General features: G+C 45.3%; 1 protein-coding gene across 1 annotated transcript in view; it reads left to right on the top strand.

Annotated features, from left to right (window-relative positions):
* Nucleotides 1-11,779, top strand: part of LOC144498834 (acyl-CoA (8-3)-desaturase-like) — a 51,290-nt gene extending 39,511 nt beyond the window's left edge. Inside the window, exons 9-12 of the mRNA XM_078220581.1 lie at nucleotides 2,176-2,272; nucleotides 5,323-5,402; nucleotides 6,546-6,671; nucleotides 8,536-11,779. Coding sequence (XP_078076707.1) covers nucleotides 2,176-2,272; nucleotides 5,323-5,402; nucleotides 6,546-6,671; nucleotides 8,536-8,587 — 355 coding nt within the window. The 3' untranslated portion in view covers nucleotides 8,588-11,779. The remainder of the gene's footprint in view (nucleotides 1-2,175; nucleotides 2,273-5,322; nucleotides 5,403-6,545; nucleotides 6,672-8,535) is intronic.
* The last annotated feature ends 3,985 nt before the right edge of the window (nucleotides 11,780-15,764 follow it).

The raw sequence follows: 15,764 nt of genomic DNA, 5'->3' as shown, positions 1-15,764 counted from the left end.
CAGAGGAGCCTTGGCAAGTTGCTGCAGTGCATTTTGTAGATGCTGTCATGGTGGCTCGCCAGTGGAGAGTTGTATATCTAAGTTTGCACTTGGCACTGTAGGAGGCCCAGTAGCTTGTGTAGTTGAAAGCAGACAGTTACAAAGATACATGGACTATGAGCTATTGAAATCTATGGTAGATTATGTGTGAGGTCATCCAAGACAAATTGATTTCCTTAATAATGAGCGACTAGGGACTGAAGGAGTAAAAGGATTTGGGTATCCATGTACACACATTAATGCAAACTAATGGGTAGTTCCAAAGAAAAGCATAAAGTCTAATGGAACATTGGTCTTTATTTGAAGGGGATTGTAATACATTACTGAGAAAATAATGCTTCAGTTGCACAAAAAACTGAACAGGCCACATCGGATATATTGTATTCATTTCTGGGCACTGCATCTCAGGAAAGTTAAGCTGGTCTTTGGAGGGATACAGTGCAGATTCAGCAGAATGGTACCAGGATGTAAATTGTTAGAATAGATTGCATCAATTTGATGCAATCCCTTGAGTTTATCAGTTAGGGGGTGATATAATCAAGGTTTTTAAAAATACAAAGAAATTTTGCAGAGTAGGTACGAAGGGCTGGTGGTCTCGTCTGCTGGCTGGAGCTCCATGTCATCTCTTATAGGGAAGTCCCACTGACAGGGCAGTGGTGGGTCTTTCTTGGAATCAGGGATCCTAGCTCGAGTGAACAGCAGTGCCGTCAAAGAGATGGTGGCTACAGCCAATATCCACCGAGAACTTGGATCATTGCTAGATCCGGGCCACGGGTGACTAATGGCAGGAAGGGGGGTCAGTAAGTTGGGGAGAAGGAGACGGGCAGCAGGACCTGTTCCCTGCATCTCCAACCCTTCCAGATGCCAGGTCCATTGATCAGGTACTGGTTGGAATGAGGGAGCCCCTTTGAGAGCCTGCAAGTAACCCCATATGGGTTTGCTTTACTTGCTGAGTGTGTGGTGTACCATCTCCGCTACTGCCAGCAGGATTGAGATGGTTGAAATCTTGGGCATCTCCTGTTACAAGAGCTTGTAGGGTGCAGCTAACAGCACCTTCTTCCATTTTAAGCTAATTTGACATTCAGCTTGGGCCTCCTTGCTCTTCTAAAATGGCTAACTTAGTGCTTGCGCTGTGGTCATTGGGAAATAGTACGTGACTGGCTGCACTCAGTTTGAGGTTAGCCAGTGTATGTAGAAAGCCTCAAGAAGGAGAAAATAGCCAATTTTGTGGTCTGCTTAGCTTCAATAAGAGGAACCGAAACAATGAAGTAATGAATTTTGTTTATGTAAAAATGTGATTGGAAGTTAATTGTAACTAAGTGTTGCTGGGGGACTTGATTGGCTATTGACAGCAGTGCTAATCACGCCCCGAATGACGTATCAATGTAGAATGTTGTAAACACGCAAATGGTATAAAAGAGGACCGCCCTCTGGATCGGGGGGACTTTTGCTAACCGACTCCCAGCACTGAATGGAAGTTACGTGGCAAAAGTTGCCAGCTTACATGTAAGACCAATAAAATACTTGTGTTTCGGACAACAGTCGGTGTCTGCGTATTGCTTCAAGAATGTAAGAAGTCTCTTGAAAACGAACTTAACAGGATGAGGCCCTTAAGTGGGCAATTGCCTCAATTGGAAGGTCCACAGGCCTACCCTCCATGGACTTTATCGGGGTGGAGGCGGGAAGGTGGCAGGGTTCCCATCCCACCTCAGGGGAAGGGCATTAAATTCCATCCAAAGAAACGACTTCCTCTGTAAAGAAACTTAGGAGGGCATCATCTTAAAAGTAAAGCGAGTCCATTTAGGAGTAAAATCAGTCAGTATTTTTCACATAAAGGGGAGTGGACTTTTGGAATGAACTCCCTTAAAAGGCTGTTGGATCAAATGGAGCTTTCAGGACTGAAGTTGATAGATTTTATAGGGTAAGGATATCAAGTGAGTAAATGCTCTTCCTCGAGCTTCCATTTAGCAAATGACTCTTAGTGATTTGGTGCTTAGTGACAGCATTGATGAAAGGATCCCATATCAGTGTTACTATTTTCTCTCTGCCAAATTGAAGATTTTATTATATTAATACTGTGTTAGAGTACATTCCTTCCCTCAGATGGTTAGTTCCGTGGTTTCTGTTTGTTTGCAGGTTTATAGAAAGTAACTGGTTTGTGTGGGTGACTCAGATGAATCACATCCCCATGACGATTGACCACGATCAAAAGGAAGACTGGCTGACCATGCAGGTGAGAGGCTAAATGACACTGGCCAAAGTGGGGAGCCCCTGACAGTGGGGGAACCTTATGGTGCACATTGCATACAATGTGAAAAGCCCGAAACACTGACTGCACCAAAATATTCAACAGATGAGGAGGTAAATGGAAAATCTAGTTTTGACTTTAAAAACATAGGGGGCGATCTTACAAAAAACATTCTAAGTTCCGAACGATCGTAAAAATGGGAGAGAATCGCACTTGTTTTCGGGCAAGTTAAAAATGGAATCTTACCTCACTTTGACGAAAAATGAAGCAAGGTCTTTCCCGCCAGCAAGGAGAGGGGGCGGAACTTAAGCTCGCCAAAAGCCATCAGCTTGCAGCAGAGGGTGCCATTGCGCATGCGCAGATCTCTGTTCAGTGCGGTCGCTCCCCCCCGTCCCCCCCCGTCCCCCGCACTCACCCGCATGGACTGGTGGATTGCTGGCTGCAGAGTGCGCAGCATCCCCCCATCTCGGATCCCGGTTGCATGTGCGCAGTGTCCCCCCTGCCCGCTTCTGCCTTAGGCCCCATCTCTTCAGGCTACTCCCCCGCCCAGTTGGCTCAAGCCTTGGCACTGCCCAGTGCCAGGGTGCACGGTGAACAGTGCCAGGATGCCAGGCTGGTACTGCCCAAGGGCACATTCCCTGCCCCCAAACTCACAGGGAGCCTCAATGGCCTCCAGTCCTACCAGTGAGGCCATCATGACAGATCACATTGATGGGGACCATACATGATCCTCAGTGAGGACCTTCACTGGCGAAGCCACAAAGGCATTTGTAATATTTAAATTCTAATTACCATAGAATTGAAATATTATAATCAACCTCAAAAGAACAAAGAACAACCACAAATTGTGCCCATTATCCTGGGCTTCAGGATCTGAGCTGTCACAGTTTGGAGGCTGCATGTTGGACATTGCTAAACCCAAAGCTACAGGGAGGAGACAGAGTGTGCAGGTGGGTGTTGGGGAGTATAATAACTCTAGGAGTCAGCTGTAAAGAAACAGTGCTTTATTGCACAAAATGAAGTAAAGCAAAATCATAAGCCTGTGGTGAACACAAACAGGTCCCAATCGGGGCAATACAATAATGGACCCACTCAGGGGCCTGCTTTATACCGGGCTCGGTATATGAGCTCCACCTTGTAAGGTAATTACCAATCACTGGGGAGCTCATATTCTACAAATCCTACAGGGAGGTCAATCATTGATTCCCCGTGCAAGATTATCATGGGGGATTCTGTTTCTACTGAAGATGCCGAACATTTATTCAGCCAATGTATTTCTCTGATCATTCAAAGGTATGAGTATCTGTTCCCAAATCGTGCACGCTGGTTAATATCTGTAACCAAGTGTGACTAATGAATTCCTTTTTACCCACTGTGTAATGTACAAGTATAGGAGCTGATACTATCTGTACAATAGCAGGTGGGTACTGCATTATTACACAGTATCTACAGTACTTTAATGATCTCTATGGACTGTCTCTACAATGACTGTTTGTACCTGTCAGTCAAGCATATCCTTCACAAAATATTGTAATTAACATGAATCTAACTAGTGAATGTCCTCCTGAGCCGAACCATGGAACAAAGGACGGGAGATTGGAAACTGTAGCAGAAAATTAAGGATTTACAGGTCAGGCGCTATTCTAGATAGCTTGAACTGAAGAAGGATGAGGCAGCAGCTCTGGATATAGAAGGACAGAGAGGGAGAGAGAGACATGGAGAATCACTGTAATGGTTTCAGTACTGGATTGGCAATCAATCAATGGCAATCAATGGATTTAGAATTCCATCATGACTATTTATGAAGTAAAGTTCCCAGTAATTTGGTCATTTGTGAGCTGTTAGCAAAAACTGACCATAAAAGCTGCTGGATTTTCATAACTAGAACTTGCCACCTCTAACTACCCAGTCTGACTTACACGTGGCTCCAATCCCATGTTAATTAGACCATAAGACATAGGAGCAGAATTAGGCCACTCGGCCCATCGAATCTGCTCTGCTATTCAATCATGGCTGATTTTTTTCTCATCCCCATTCTCCTGCCTTTTCCCCATAACCCCTGATCCCCTTATCAATCAAGAACCTATCTATCTCTGTCTTAAAGACACTCAGTGACCTGGCCTCCACAGCCTTCTGCGGCAAAGAGTTCCACAGATTCACCACTCTCTGGCTGAAGAAATTCCTCCTCATCTCTGTTTTAAAGGATCGTCCCTTTAGCCTGAGGTTGTGCCCGCTGGTTCTAGTTTTTCCTACTAGTGGAAACATCCTCTCCACATCCACTCTATCGAGGCCTGGCAGTATACTGTAAGTTTCAATAAGATGCCCCTCATCCTTCTAAACTCCAATGAGTACAGACCCAGAGTCCTCAACCGTTCCTCGTACGACAAGCTCTTCATTCCAGGGATTATTTTTGTGAACCTCCTCTGGACCCTTTCCAAGGCCAGCACATCCTTCCTTAGATATGGGGCCCAAAACTGCTCACAATACTCCAAATGGGGTCTGACCAGAGCCTTATACAGCCTCAGAAGTACATCCCTGCTCTTGTATTCTAGCCCTCTCGACATGAATGCTAACATTGCATTTGCCTTCCTAATTGCCGACTGAACCTGCACGTTAACCTTTAGAGAATCTTGAACAATAACTCCCAAGTCCCTTTGTGTTTCTGGTCACAGCTTTGTCCTGTGGTCATATCCAGAACAAACTGAATTGAGACTGGCCCAGGTTCATTTTGTTTGCAGCTAATGGAGGATTCTATCCCATTATCCTGGACTAGTTTCAAACCCTAATTCCCACAGATAAATAACCTGTCCTTGGGGATAGCTCTTTTGTTGTTTTTTTCCCATAATGAATGAGTCTGTCCATCTGGTGAAGAAAGGGCAGTTTGCCAGTGTGTGGGTGTAGGATATTCCGCCACCATATTGACTCACCATCACATTAGCAGCTGATGAGATTTTACTATATTTAGGGTCTGCGCCCCAGAATTTATGATACTTGTAACTATAACAGACCACTAACCCTTTTGTTTTCTCTCGCAGTTGCATGCCACGTGTAACGTCCACCAGTCTCTCTTCAATGACTGGTTCACAGGCCACTTGAACTTCCAGATTGAGCATCAGTGAGTACCCCAGCCTTCAGCAGGTCAGACCTTTTGTACAGTGTCCGTCCTGTGTTATACAAAGGCCGTCGGGATTCTCCGACCCCGCTGCTGTAAATGGAGATTTGGCTGAGTTACAAATTCTCCATCCTCTCTGGGAGTGGTAGCGGGGCGTGATAGACCAGAGAATCCAGGCCAGAGAGTGGGCACAGTTGATTCTGCAACTATATGACTCCGATTGGTGTACAGAGGGAGCTGCTCTATTTGGATAGAGTAAGAAGTCTCACAACACCAGGTTAAAGTCCAACAGGCTTATTTGGTAGCACGAGCTTTCGGAGTGCTGCTCCTTCATCAGGTGAAGGACTCAGCTGACGAAGGAGCAGCGCTCCGAAAGCTCGTGCTACCAAATAAACCTGTTGGACTTTAACCTGGTGTTGTGAGATTTCTTACTGTGTTTACCCCAGTCCAATGCTGGCTTCTCCACATCATGGCTATTTGGATAGGATTATGATGAAGTAGGAGTTTATCCCATTATAGAGTATACATTGGCCAAACAATCATTGGGGATGAGTTGTTAGGGTGTACTCCTGTGTCAGGTGAAAACTGACGTGTTGCATTAGCAGCTACTTAAAAGAAAGGCCTGCATTTATATAGTGCCCTTCATGACCACTGGTCATTCCAAGTGCTTTACAGCCAATGAATACTTTTGAAGTGTAGTTAATGTTGTAATGTAGAAAACGTTTATAATGTAAGATTTCAGTTATGTTCTCCCTGTGTATTCAGCAGTGGGTGTGTCTGTATTGTGCGGACTCTAATTTCTTAATATGTTAAGCAATTCTAATAATATTATGTAATAACCGTAATATTAAATCAACTTCACTGATGTAACATGCTTATGATCAACTAAACCAATCACATTGTGGCACTGAAGCTAGTGAGTATCAGAAAATAAAATAAATTTCAAGGTGTGATTGGAGTCAGCGGCAGCTAAAATTCAACCTGAGAGGGAAGACAAAATAGGCTTCGATATAAAGAAGAATTAGTCGAGGTGTAGAGCTGACAGCCGATTCATTACCGCTCATTCTGCACCCCTACTGAGGTTGAATTTTGCCCTGATGGTGTTTAATTTCTCTTCCCTCTCTAATTTCCTCTCTGTGTTTACAGCCTGTTTCCCACAATGCCAAGGCACAACTTCCATAAGGTGGCACCATTGGTAAAGTCACTCTGTGCAAAACATGGCCTGGAGTACCAGTCCAAGCCTTTATTCACCGCCTTCGCAGATATAGTGCAGTAAGTACAGACCACTGAACTCAGCTAATAGTAATATCAATTCAAAGCTGCAAGTACCCTTTCCTGAAAACTGTATATTTGCTGCATTGAAGTCAGGACTTAATGCACCATTTCCAACCCTAACTTATTCCTTCACAGCTCGGATCGCAGGACTGTGGAACCCTCTCCTCACTTTCAGGCTTTCCTTCCATCTCCAATCTTTTAAAACTTCTCCCATCTCCCTTCTTAATCGGGAAAACTCTTGTTCTTCTTTTTGGAGACATGAAGTGATCAGGCATTCTGAAGGATCACTCGCCTCATTAACCCTGCTAGTCAGATTAAACACTCAATCGCTGTCACTGTGTTTCTATTGAGAAAGCCAGGTGAATGGCCAGGTCCACATAACCAGAGCTGAAAAGAGCAGAGGTGAGGATGAGCTAAATTGGACATGGATTATGTGATGCTCAGATTGCATTAGCACCCAGTTACATGTTGGAGAAGAAGGACTGATGGAGATTAATCCTGAGACCTTTGAATGGTGAAGACTGAGGGTATTTTTAAAATGTATTCTTTCATGAGATGTGGTCACCGCTGGCAAGGCCAGCACTTGTTGCTGATTCCCTAATTGTCCTTGGTTTAAGTGGCTTACTAGGCCATTTATGAGGGCGGTTAAGAGTCAGGAATGTGGATCCAAAGTCATATGTAGGTAAGGACGGCAGATTTCCTTCCCTAAAGGGACAATTCAATCAGCACCAGCTTCATGATCGCTATTTCTGAGACTGGCTTTCAATTTCAGATTTTTTATTAACCAACTTTAAGTTCCACCAGCTGCTGTGGTGGGCTTTGAACCTGTGTTTAGGTCCAGTGCTAAGCTGTGAGCCTTGGCTTTGATACCAGGAGGAAGAGTGTGCGGGATGGGGGTCATAGTAAAAATGGGAATGGTTTGAGACCGAGAGAGATTGGAGTTTTAGAAAAGAGAGAGAAATTGCTGGTCAGATAAGAACCTATCCTTGTTGTATAGTCCAGAGAATTGTGTTATTGGAGCTGATGCAAGCACTGATACAACCCAAGAGCTGCCTCAGAAACATTTAAAGGAAAGGAGCTGTACACTGTGCTGAATCAGCCAGAATCCCAGCTCCCTGGACCCCAGATCACTAGCCAGTAATGCTTGCTGAAAAAATACCTGTGTGGATGGTGGGCAGGGTATGGAATTGGCTCTGATGCCATTTGCGTTCAAATAGGTTGCTGCCCGTCACAATCTGAGCAAATCGCATGAAAAATGATTGCTTGGCTAAATTACAGGAGATGTCCAGGCCTGACGGAACCATTTTTCCAGCAAATGATAGCACCATCATGACAGGAAAGGGGAAAAAATTGGATCATTTTTTCTCCCAGGCCTGTTTTCCCTCAGTTCCCCCTGCCATGAGCTTACGTCTGTTCCTAAGTGTGTGCAGGTTAGTGTCCTGTTTAACCTGGTGTTGTTAAACTTCTTACTCCGTTGACAAAGCGCAGGCAGTGCTGTTCTGTAACGAGCTGTTGAAACTTCGAGATGGCTCTCGATGTACCAGTACTCCACCAAAAGTTGTGCCCTGCTTGGCACTTTCACAGAATTTACAGCACACACAAAAGCCAATGTGTTTGTGCTCCCTCTTCCCATTCTACTTCATCTCACCAAATCAACACATCCCTCTGCTCTGCTCCTCTTGTTCATACTTAGCTTCCCCTCCATGTAGTAGTGCATTTCACAATCTGAACATTCTGCGTAAAGAAGTTAATACCTGAAATGAGCAGAATAATGAATTCTTGGCAAGCAGTCATAGTTAGCTTGCAGCCCGTGAAGGGAGATATTCAGGAATGTTCACTGTTTATTTGTGTTCTATTATAGCTCCTTGAAAGATTCCGGGGAGCTCTGGTTGGATGCATACCTGCATAAGTGATTGATCGTACCAAGCAACTAACTCGCATTCAAACGGCTGTCGCCTTGCGGATGGGAAAGAAAGAAGGTTGCCAAAGGAGCTGCTACCATTTTGTAGACATTGTGCCAAATGCCACAGACAAAATGCCTGTATTGTTAATTCCAGTGGATTCTGGGATTCCTCCAGGGTTAAAGAGACTGAACTGATGTCAGTAAGAATCCAAATATGATTCCGTTCTAAATAGATAATAAATTTGAGAATTGATTCTTCTGCTGATCAAAGGATTCTAGTGCTGGAGAATGTTCCAATCCAGTCACCAGGGCTTGACTTAGGCCCCGAGTGGGCATGGAAATTTGTGTTGCCAGGCCGTGTACTGGTTTGCCAGTTCCATCTCATCTGGGCCATTTTCCTGAGGGTGGGATAGCACAATTGGAGGGGAGGAGAGGCTGGCCGAGATACTAGCGCTAGGTCAGCTGTGAGGCTCTCCTGCCTGCCTGGTATACTGCAGCCACACTGCAGCTACCATTGAGGAGATTCCCCCTTCACAATGGTGATCCAACTGTTCAGTACATTTTTTATAAAGTTGGAGAAAGGATGCCTCTGTCTTGTGGCACTCTCATACTCATCTGAAAAGGCAACCTGCTGTGTGTTCAGGGCAGATGGGCCTCCTGTTAGCCCCCAACTTCGAGAGCCCACCCAATCACCCGCCAACTTTAATTGGCTGCAAGCTTGCCTTCTGCTCACTGATTGGTCAATTTGGAGAAATCACTGCCAAGTGACTATTTCCCACGTATTGTGGGCTTCTGACCTCAATGCCAAGTCAAGAATAACCACAGAATCCCCACAATGCAGAAGGAGGCCATTCAGCCCATTGGGTCTGCACCGACTCTCCGAAAGAGCACCTTATCCAGGCCCATCCCCATAACCCCACACATTTACCATGGCCAATCCATCTAACCTTAGAACTGTGGGAGGAAACCCACGCAGACATGAGAGAATGTGCAAACTCCACACAAGCAGTCACCCAAGGCCGGAATCAAACCTGGGGCCCTGGAGCTAACCCCTGTGCCACTGTGCTGCCGGTGTCATAACACAGTTAGACCAACAGTAAAGTTCCCTTCACAATGTGCCTCAGATGCAATCTCAGAAAAGTGCTCCCTACTTCTATTTCCCACAGTCCCACTACTCTGATTGCTAGTTTTGTGTTGTCGGTCCATGCCCTCTGTGAACTGGATTGAGTACATTTGAAGCAAGCCTCATACAGCCAGCAGTGAAAGGACCCTTTCATCCCGAACGCCAGAGCTGCAGCAAAGTGTTTAAACACACTGCGGCAGCCACATCTATTCTCAGTTATAGCCAACACTTACCACCGTGATTTAATTTATCTATGTTACTGGAAGTATTATGCTGTTTATTCTATAGTGCCTCCACTAAAAGTGGACAGAGGAACATCATAAAAGTTAAGTGCCTATCCCCTAATAGCACAGCAGTATTTGTGTATGAATGTGGCCAATCATTGGTTATAATAGTCTCTCTCTGGAATTATATATTAATCAATGGAGGAACTCACCAGTAATAACCAACAATGCATTCACCAGTGACATGCTAGATAACTGCTTGCTTATCCGCATTTCAAGCTAGGTGTGAAAATGTTACGGCATTGTTACTGCTGGTCGTTGAGAACGATATCTGAAAGTAAGATGGTTCCGGGTAGTCATTCTACAGTTCCCATAACGTAGACCAGACACTCCAATTGTGGGGGGGAAGGGGAATTGGTGGTATCCAGTATTAGAGTTAGTACAAGAAAGGATGTGTCATTTAAATGTTTAAGTCAGGGTTGGTGAGGGTGGAGATAGTTAAAAGGTTGATTGATTAATTGACTGAAGAGTTGATTCCATGTAGTCTCCACTGTAGCACCACTCTGTGTGACTGAGTTGTACAGCACAGAGAAGCTGCTGCTCAATGCCTGTCCCATGTAGGGTCAACTGATCCCAGTGGGGTCACAATGGGAGCCCCAATTGTTTTGGGTGCTCCAATGAGTCGGGATTCGCGACCATAACTGACCCTTGTAGGAAGGCACATGTGTGGAAGCTGGATAGGGACTGGATCAGGCTCAACATCCGATAACACTACGGTAGAATAATTTGCTAACATTCACTCTAGTTCCTGGAAGCAATATGGCCAAGTGATGCAGGCAGTGTGGAACAATACCCAGTGTGAGTCAGCACCGTAAGCAAATGTTAGCCTTTGCAGTTCATTTTTAGCGTGCACACATTAGGAATGCATTTGCACATAGTTGATAACAGTGCACAATCTCTTGTATACTCAGATCCATATACTCATAGTCACATACCTGTGCATATTGGGTCAATCACAGCCACTCACTGTCACTGCTCGTTGTGAGGACACCTCCTGCATGAGGTCCATTCTCTTGCCTAAGGGCTAGAGGCTGCAGTGTTTAACTGAACCGGACAGTTTCCTCTCCTTCAATAAAACAAAAACAGAAAATGCTGGAAAGCCTCAGCAGGAGTGGCAGCATCTGTGGAGAGAGAATAGAGCCAATGTTTCGAGTCAGGATGACCCTTTGTCAGAGCATCCTTAGCATCCGCAGTCATTTGTTTTTATCTTAGTTTCCTCCTTTCCTGATGGAGCTGGCTCAGGTTCAGTTCCACAGGTTTCAGCATCCCTTGTTCATCCATAACCTCATCCTGCACAAGTGAGGCTCGTCCATGAGTTGTGGCTTTGTTGGACATTGTGGGGGTGGGGGCGGGGGGGGGGAAGGGCAACATGGGCAGCCCCAATCCTGTCGAGACAGGTGACCAGCAATGGGAATGCTGGCTGATTCCCATTGCCGTGGTTCAGAGACTGAAACCAACTGTGGAGTCCGCCTGCTGCTCTCCCGGCTGTGATGGGCTAACTGCTGACAGACTGTGGATTGCACCTTGGATACGGTAAGCTGTAAAGCTCAGTACCACAGGGGGAAGTACACTTGATCATCAGGTCATCTGTTAATGAATGTTCTAACGGGTATCGACACTATGGTTTACCAATCATAATGCTGATGATAACCAACTACTATTAATTGGATTACTGTCAATATTATGAGCAGCAAGTCTAGGCCTGTAATTTTGAGAGCCAAATCGAAAGAGCTTTGTTAACAGAATTGGTTTGTCGGAAGCGCTTTATTGTATTAAAGATATCAAGCTAAATGAACTTAGGCTTGTCTGATGATTTCTATCAACTTTTGCAATGAATAAAAAACAATTATGAATCATTCCTGAATGGATTACTACAGTTACATCAGCTCTGTACTCTGTCATTATTGTATATATTTGTGTGCTTGTATATAAAACATACCGTATTAATCAGATAACTGTATTCCACTCATTTGATTTCAATAGAGAATTCAGCTATTCAGTAGCTGGGTTTTTAATCTGTTGCTTGGTGCCGTACTGAGTTCAGGGCCTGAAGGTCACAGGTTTGATTCCCAATCTGTGCTGAGTTCACTGCTCCCAATTGGAAAGTAAGAAGTCTCACAACACCAGGTTAAAGTCCAACAGGTTTATTTGGTCCAAATAAACCTGTTGGACTTTAACCTGGTGTTGTGAGACTTCTTACTGTGTTTACCCCAGTCCAACGCCGGCATCTCCACATCATGACTCCCAATTGGAAAAGCAGTTCAGCTGCTACAACACACACTTTTTAAACATATTAGAGAATTGCATTGAGTACAATAGGCACAGAAACAGACCATTTGGCCCAACTATTCCAGGCAACTTCCACCCATCCCTCTCCATCCCGAGCCCATCAATTAATTTCCATTTTTGCTCTTTTACTTTCTTTTCTCTTTACCCCTCCTAGACCCTCTCCTTTTATCATGCTGCCTTTCATGTCTCCACTCTCAGGTGCTCTGCCCTCCCAATGCCCTATCCCAACCATCTATTTTCTTGCTCTCTCGCTGCCCATCAAGACTTAGTCCCTCCGAGAGAAGCCTACAGCTTCCCTCTTTCTTGGCACCCTCTGATCAGCTCATTACTCATTACCCAGCCCACTCTTTCTCCAACCTTCCTACCTAGTACACCCGCTGGGGGCTAATCTTACCAACCTTCCTCCTGTCCACTTTACACCTCTCACTGTTGACCCTGTGGACTCAGTCAGCTTATCAGTTCTTACCATCCCTCTCTGGATCTCCTTTCAGGATGTTCATTCGCTTGTGAACAAGGCTCATAGAAACATAGAAGATAGGAGCAGGAGGAGGCCATTTGGCCCTTCGAGCCTGCACTGCCATTCATCACGATCATGACTGATCGTCCAATTCAATAGCCTAATCCTGCTCTCTCCCCATAACCTTTGATCCCGTTTGCCCCAAGTGTTATATCTCGCCGCCTCTTGAATACATTCAATGTTTTGGCATCAACTACTTCCTGTGCTAATGAATTCCACAGGCTCACCACTCTGGGTGAAGAAATGTCTCCTCATCCCTGTCCTAAGTGGTCTACCCTGTATCATCAGACTGTGACCCACCATCGGGAACATCCTCCCTGCATCTAAGTTATCTAGTCCTGTTAGAATTTTATAAGTCTCGATAAGATCCCCTTCATTTGTCTGAACTCCGGCAAAAACAATCCTAACCTAGTCAATCGCTCCTCGTACATTAGTCCCGCTATCCCCAGAATCAGCCTGGTAAATCTTCACTGCACTCCCTTGAGAGCAAGGCTCTTGGCAATCCATGAGCTTACTATGGCTGATTGTATCAATATCATCACAATGGAAACCTGACTGAGGGTTGATGACATCTTTCCCCCTTCTTGAAGTCCCCCCACCCCTCAAGTCTGTCATGGAGCAATGCAGCAGGTCACACCTTGGCCTGACTCCACTGGCACTTCCTCTTCCTTTCAGCATTTCACCCTGCTCCACCCCCCTCATTCAAAATCCTTGTTCTCTACCACCCTCCACATGCCCCTAAACTGACTCCTCATCCTCTGAAATTTCAAACTTAATTTCAACTCATCATAGAACATAGAACATAGAAAGCCACAGCACAAACAGGCCCTTCGGCCCACAAGTTGCGCTGATCATATCCCTACCTCTAGGCCTATCTATAGCCCTCACTCCCATTAAATCCCATGTACTCATCCAGAAGTCTCTTAAAAGACCCCAACGAGTTTGCCTCCACCACCACCGACGTCAGCCGATTCCACTCACCCACCACCCTCTGAGTGAAAAACTTACCCCTGACATCTCCTCTGTACCTACCCCCCAGCACCGTAAACCTGTGTCCTCTCGTAGCAACCATTTCAGCCCTTGGAAATAGCCTCTGAGAGTCTACCCTATCCAGACCTCTCAACATCTTGTAAACCTCTATCAGGTCACCTCTCATCCTTCGTCTCTCCAGAGAGAAGAGACCAAGCTCCCTCAACCTATCCTCATAAGGCATGCCCCCCAATCCAGGCAACATCCTTGTAAATCTCCTCTGCACCCTTTCAATGGCTTCAACATCCTCTTCTGAGTTTGCTGCCTTCTTATTGTCCCTAAATTTCTCTTTCCATGTAAACTCCCAATCCATAATCATGGCCACATTGACCTTGTCACCTCAGGTGAACTTGCTAGTCCCAACGTATCAATGACAGGTGAGGCCGTCTCTGATCATCTTGTATTACTCCCCACCTTCGGCTGGTGGCACAGTGATTAGCACTGCTGCCTCATAGTGCCAGGGACCCAGGTTCGATTCCCAGCTTGGGTCACTGTCTGTGTGAAGTTTGCACATTCTCCCCATGTCTGTGTGGCTTTCCTCCGGATGCTCCGGTTTCCTCCAACAGTCTGAAAGATGTGCTGGTTAGGTGCATTGGCCATGCTAAATTCTCCCTCAGTGTATCCGAACAGGCGCCGAAATGTGGCGACTAGGGGATTTTCACAGTAACTTCATTGCAGTGTTAATGTAAGCCTACTCATGACACTAGTAAATAAACTTTAACTTTACCTTATCTCCTGTATAAACCCTGGAGGAAAAAAACTATCCCCCAATTCACTTAAACTGCATTTTCAAAATCCCAGCTGTCTAATCTTTGACCATTTGATCAACACAACATTTCTGCAGCCACTGACTGGCTCAACTGCTCCTCAGCCCCACCTTTGATGCCTTAGGCCCCAAAAAGTTATTGCTCTCTCTCTCTCTCTCTCTTTCTCACCCTGACTATTTCCCCGATACAGCCTTCACCTCTGCTCACTTATGTCCAAAGGATGTAGATTTGTTTAGCCTCTCTGACAGATCCGGTTGAACCATTTAAAATACTGTTAGCTCCTGCTTTTGTCTGCTAAAACTGCTCATTATTCCAGGGTCATCCTTGACTGCAAAGAGAACCCCTGCCTTCTCTTCTCTCCTGAAAACCATCTTCTTAAACCCTTATCCCCTGTCCCCTCTATCCTCACCTTCAACAATAAATGTGAGGGACTCATGGACTTTGTCACTGTGATCGAGACCATTTCTGCCTTGCTCTCCCTTCACTAGCCCACCAGGCCAAACACCCCCTAAAGCTCCCCCTTTGCCGAAATCCTGAACCCACATTTTTCTAGTTTCTCCCCCCCATGTCTTCTATGCGCTCATCTTCTCCACAGGACCCATTTCCTGCTCCCTGAACCTATTTCCAATAAACTGATCAACCCAATTTCCCTTTTGTAGCCCTCAAGTTAACTGACACAGTAAATGGTTCCATCTCTTTAGGTGTTGTCTCTCTCTCTCTTTTAAATCCATCATCACCCCCCTCAAAATGCTGGGCCTTGACTCCACTGTCCTTGCTAACTACTGTCCCATCTCAACCCTCCCTTTTCTCTCCCAAGCCTGCAAAACGTATTTTCACCACTAAAATCCATTCTGCACTTTTTCCTTCCCTATAAATAGTATGCTTTGTCTGTACTGCGCAAAAGAAACAATACTTTTCATTATATACTAATGCATGTGACAATAATAAATCAAATCAAATCAAACCATGCTGGTCTTTCTCGGAACACCACGGGTGGAACTTTCTCTAAAAAATTCCAAGTGTCAAATGAGCGCAAAGATGGGAGGTATTCTCACCTTGTTTTTCCAGCGAGGTAATTGGTGGTAATTTATGGCACTCTGTGCAATACAGAGGCCATAATGTGATTCCTGCCAGTAGGGTGGATGGGTGGATGGAGCCGATTCATATGACAGGAAGCC

Source organism: Mustelus asterias, chromosome 9, assembly GCF_964213995.1.
Source record: "Mustelus asterias chromosome 9, sMusAst1.hap1.1, whole genome shotgun sequence".
In the NCBI taxonomy this organism is placed as follows: Eukaryota; Metazoa; Chordata; class Chondrichthyes; order Carcharhiniformes; family Triakidae; genus Mustelus; species Mustelus asterias.
The sequence above is the reverse complement of the archived record's forward strand: the minus strand, read 5'-3'. Positions and strand labels throughout refer to the sequence as shown.